We start from the raw sequence: 5642 nt of genomic DNA, 5'->3' as shown, positions 1-5642 counted from the left end.
ATTCGAAAATGGGTAAAACTTTACTACCAAAGCTATTTAAATTGTACTTTTTTTAGGCATAGGCGAATACATTAATTTAACAAGTACGGTTCTTTTGTTTTTTATTGACGCTCGTTTGCTAAACCTTCAGCTACAGGGTGTTTCATTAACGACACATTTTTTTGTTTGGCGTAAAGAAAACGGCTGAATCTTTTTCAATAGTTTCAATTTGCTTGAAAGGTTCATTCGTGACATATATGTGTAAAATATAAGTTTGGTTGTAGATAATTGGGAAATATGAAAAATTTATTTCCAAAGCGGTAGGTCGTGAAATCATTCGTCAAAGGCACATTTCATTAAAGATCATTTCCACAGTTCCATACAGTGATAGCCACAATCGATATTTATGTCATGCGAACATACCAGCAGTTGTTGACAACCTCAAGACCCACATGTAAGTTTCTATTGACGAAACAGATACAGATACAAACGAAAATGTACTCAAAAATAGGTCGAGCGAATGGGCTACTGCCAAGTCAATCGTGGTGAACATTTTACCAAAATTGTTTTACATAAAAAAATGTCAATAATTAACCTTTCAAATAAAAATTAATGCATCGAAAAATATTCAACCAAAAACCAAATGAAAAAATGTGTCGTTAATGAAACACCCTGTATTTTAGCTGACCGGTATCGGTACTTTCGACTTTTAATGAACAAACAGAGGCTAAAAATCAAGACAAGATGGAACTAAAGCAATGTATCTTTTCCAGTGATTGTCAACATGTTCTCCGTTTTTCGCCAGCATAAAAATATGTTTAGATAAAACACACTGCACCGTCACAATAATCCTATTGTGCTCGTACTCGAAACATCAACCTCAAGGCCAACGGCAACGTGCTTGAGTGGGTGTGCATTAAAACATTTCGCATCGGTGAAGTTTGAAGGTCGACCGGCCCGGCCCGATGGGCCTCACAGGCCTCGGCTCGGTCAGTCGGCCAAGACGAAACCCGCGCGACGAAGGTGCCAAGTGAGCCTGGCCGTGTCCGGTCCGTATTTTGTGGCACGCAAAAGACGCTTCCGCCAGCCCTGCCAGAGGAAATGAATAAATAAATGGCTCAGAAACTTGAGAGGTTTCCCTCAACTTGGCAGCGGAAAATAAAAGTGAACCATAGAAGTAAGAAAGGAAAGCGAGCGACAAACGCCAGCCAGCAATGCGGTCAAACCCTGCCCGCAGCTCCGTTATGCTTCGAGACCTTTTTGGCAACGACACCCGTCGAAGGAACCTCCCGTGAAGGTTCCCGGGGTCCTCAATCGTTTTCCAAACGTAAAACTGTGAAAAGTGTGGCTCCAGCGTCGTGGCGCCCAAAAAGCCCCCAAAGGTTGAAAACTCGATCGGGAGCAACAACCGAAGCGTTGGCGGGGCCCGGAGAGTGTCCATCATGGGGCAGTGTCCTTGAAGAAACTACGGCAGGAAGGCCAACAGGAAGAAATAACAAATATGCTCCTCACCCAACTCGTATGGCCACCATTAAACATTGAGCGGCGCCAGTGTATAACCTTCCGGTAGGCACACCGCCAGCCATGGCTATCGTCCAAATCTGGCAGGGCGCGGGCGGCTGTAGGCGAGCCGTATGTCAAACACGGGCTCTGCCCTGCCCACCTGCCTTTTATAATCTTCGTGCTGATTTCTTGGCCATTTCGCTCGCTTTCGTTTGGCTTTTCTTCTTACTTTCCTTTCTACTCACCTCCGGTTGCGCTAATGCCAAAATATCGCTTCCGCCAGGCGAAACGGGTTGTTTGCGTTGCCTTTTTTCGGTTGACGGTTTCGTCGGCTTTTTTTTTTCATCCCGCTTCCCGCCAGCCTTCGTCAGCGCCCGAAAGGGGTTCCGAAACGGAAGTTATTCTTTTGGTGTGCCACATTCCTTATCTCGGGCCGCTCCGGCACCGGCTCCGGCTCCGTGTTCGGGCAAAGTGTGAACGGTATACGAACGCGCGCCCCGAAAATATAAAGTACCGAAGGTCGGGTCCGGTCCGAAGCCGCCACTCCGGGGTGGGAGTCCAGTTTCTCGGTGAATGTGTTTGAAAATTCAATAAACGAGCCGGCCGGTCGGCAAGGAAGCAGGGATCGAAAGAAAAAACAGCAACCGGACGTGAAAAACTCGGTTCGTTTCGGGCCACAATTCGGAGCCACTTTTAATGGGCGGAAAATTTTCGGGTTTCGGTAGAGTTACGTTTTTATTATTCTTGGCACATCCTTAAAATCATATCCGCAATTATTTTTTCAAAAGATAAACACACTCAGTCTCGCGTCACACCAATTAGTACCGGGCACCAGGCGCCTCCATGCGGAGAGACGAGCGAAGAGCGCATGAAACATGAAATGATAAAAATCTAAAGGCCACTATCACCATTAAACACCGTATCATTACCGAGGTGCCGGTGTCAAGAGCACCTGAAACGAGCAGAACGAGTTGATGCAAACCATACCACAGCGCTCATATCTTTGCCTCTGTTTTCTTGCTTTTTTTCTTCAGCTCAACTCCATGACCGAGCCGGTGGATAGGAAAAAAAACCGGTATCCACACCGACCGGCCAGCTGCCTTGGATGCCGCGTTCCTGGAATAAAACAAGCGCAAACTGTGAAAAGTGGGCAAAATTGCAGTACATCATACCTGGTGGTTACATAAATTCTGCGCTGTGAGTCTGCAACATGAGTGCTACCGAAAAGAAGGGTTCAATGTTCCGGGACACGGTGCAGTGCGGAACGTACCAAACCACTCTCCGAGCCAAGTGAATGTTTGCGTCGAAACACGAGTTTTGTTTCGCAACTAGCAGCCACATATAGTTAATTGAAACAAAAGGGATCCTTGTTGGTGTTGTTTTCGGGCGAATCGTTTTCATTCCACCCGCCAGGGCATCCGGTCCTGGCAGTGTAGTGTGTGGCAAGTGTTGGCTGAACAATTACTACTCTCAGTGATGGCAACTTTAAAAGGCGAAATACTGTCAGCCGGGCACTCCGAGAAGCTAATGAACCGTGCGGCATTCGGAAGCTTTCGTCCGTCGGTAGTGAAGACGATGCGCATATACAGCTGCAACAGGTTGCATCGCAAACTGTTTCGCCCATCGCGTAGCAGCCCACAGTGAACTGAGGGAAGCTAGGAACTTAGGAACGCCAAAAACTGTAAATAATAATATCAGGCACCGAAAGCAGGGCGAGCTTTGCTCAGACACGGCACGAAACGATACCCACAAACATTCGTCTCGTCAAAACCAAGCGGCGGTGTCATGGCTCGGATTTTCACTGGGATCGATCTGAACTCTTTCTGGTGCTGGTGCTGCTGCTGCTGCAATCAAAGGCATCTTCTAGCTGTGATATTCATCTTTAGCCTCGCAATGGGAGCTCCACACACCGGTGAGTAGCGCTGTGGGTGATGATTCACTGTGCCTTTATTACCACCATCAGAGTCATATTTTGTTCCCGTGTGCCACGCCAACGTGCATGTGTTTGTTATTTTTGTTTGTGTGACCACACCGGCTCTGCTTGCATCTGACATCATTATCCTGCGGCAGGGATCCCCCACACATACACATCAAACAGCATACCGTCGAGCCAGCCAGCTTCCTGCTGCCACGAGTTGGACAGCTTTGAATAAAACAATTCCAAACCACGTGGCACGTGGCGAACCCCGAGGTGGTGAGCAGAAAACATCGTAACATGCCGAAAGCGTTGCCGGATCGAGCTGCCTTTTCGGGGCCCTTTCAGCATGATGATGATGTTACATATGCGTATTAAAATTTTGCCCTGAGTGCAGTCATGCGATACTGCGCCAGATTTGCCGCCGGCATTCATCACCATCATTAATATCTTGAGCTTTATTCTGCTTTCCGACATACTGACTTTTTACGCTCCGATTGGAGGTTTGGTTAGAAGCCGATTCACATTGCTGATGTGTGGCAATAATGTTGTCTATATTTGTCTGTCCATTTTGCCAAACAATATTTAATACAGAGACAAATCGATTAGTAAATCCAGTAGTATGCGGCCGGTTACCAACCGTCGGAGCGTGTGTGACGTCTATTATAGAGATTCTTTCTCGCCTTAAAGGATGCTGATTAACACAAATCGAGGTTCGGATGCAGAAGTTGTAACTATAGTCTGTTACGTGGCCCAGAGGTGCTGGACAACTGCCAGATCATTTTATCACTGCGCACAAGGCTCTGGCTCGCTGGCTAGAGTGCGCGAACGATGTCTCCGCAGAACTTTTGAGGCAAAGACCTGAGATGTATTGATGTTTCCAGATGATGACACCGTTGGGAGAAAATCGTTGGAACTCCGAGAGGAGATAATGGAAAAATCGAAGACGGCTCTAATGGAGGTACCAAACTTATGAATTTTTTTGAGGATTGGATCAAGTGTTACCATGAGTGCGTTTGGGTAGTCCATGGGGACTACTTTGAAGAAGGCAATACCAATTTGGAGCAATTCGACAGATGTCGTATCGTTTTATAAATGAATTACGGAAATGATCAAGGCTTAAGGAAGCGATAAGTGTAAGTGAACTTCTAAATCGATATTTGGATCGAAATGTTTAAAAAGTTGCTGGGAATTCATTTGAAGGCGATGAATTAATCGACTTTTCGCCCCGATGGAGATCCCTGTAGTACTTCACGTAGAGCCTCTTTAATTAGCTCAAAGTACTCTTAAATCTCAGTTCCGTAAAAAATCGTCAACCTCAGTCGTTTCTTCAATTTACGAAATTGGTTGGTCGTTACACGCGCTGTTACGAACGGAATCTGTGCAGGTTCCGAAGCTCCTATCATTACCCGTTGCGCCCATGCTTTGATTTATGTTACAGGACCGTACGACCCATTAATCATAAATTTCAATTACTTGTACGATAAAAGTAAATCGGAATCCAAAGCGCAATCGAAATGCCATCCAAGACCCATCGCCCGGTGATCGGTGATTGGTTGTATCTTGTCCGTATCCATTACCATAAATCAAACTGTCCCGCGAATGATAATGAAAACCCAACCCCTGCCCAATGTTGCACCGGTAAGGACACCAACAACCGTGCATTGGGACCTACTCGGCAGAGGGTTTCGAACAATTCGGCACCATTCGTTTCGCTTCTCGGCGAACCGTTTTACAACGGAAAATGAAATGCAATGAATTCCAGTTGGCAAAACAGAGTGCACGATGGGTATTTTTGGGCGAGTGGAAAGCTTTCCATTAATAATGGGTCAATGTTTACCGAAAACCACTGCTGAAACCGCAACCCCCATTTTTATGAGCCAAATTACAACGTGCAACAGAGAATCCCACGTTTGTGTTCTGGTAAGTACGGTCACTTCACGGTGCCGATAGAGCACTGCGTAACGAAGTTACTATCGCCGCGCATTGCTATATGGTTTATAGGCTATTTTGGGAGATTAATTTTAGGTTGGCATGTGCCGCATGGAACTGTATTGCGAACTTTATTGAGCCTTAACTGTTACTCATTCGCCTTTTTGCGGTTGATAAACCACACAATACATCATTATGATGGTGGTAGTAAAACAGAGGCAACATTAACGATCAAAATCCATTCATTTGACTGCCTAAGCATTTCCAATTTTGGGTGATAGTTGAACCAACTTGGGGTCACAATGTACTGTAT

General features: G+C 45.9%; 1 protein-coding gene across 1 annotated transcript in view; it reads left to right on the top strand.

The window, feature by feature from the left end:
• Positions 1–3267: 3267 nt before the first annotated feature.
• LOC131207718 (uncharacterized) overlaps positions 3268–5642 on the top strand; it is a 5787-nt gene continuing 3412 nt past the window's right edge. Inside the window, exons 1-2 of the mRNA XM_058200344.1 lie at positions 3268–3394; positions 5278–5320. Coding sequence (XP_058056327.1) covers positions 3268–3394; positions 5278–5320 — 170 coding nt within the window. The remainder of the gene's footprint in view (positions 3395–5277; positions 5321–5642) is intronic.

This window comes from Anopheles bellator, chromosome 2, assembly GCF_943735745.2.
Source record: "Anopheles bellator chromosome 2, idAnoBellAS_SP24_06.2, whole genome shotgun sequence".
Taxonomy (NCBI): Eukaryota; Metazoa; Arthropoda; class Insecta; order Diptera; family Culicidae; genus Anopheles; species Anopheles bellator.
This window is presented reverse-complemented; position numbering and strand designations above follow the sequence as displayed.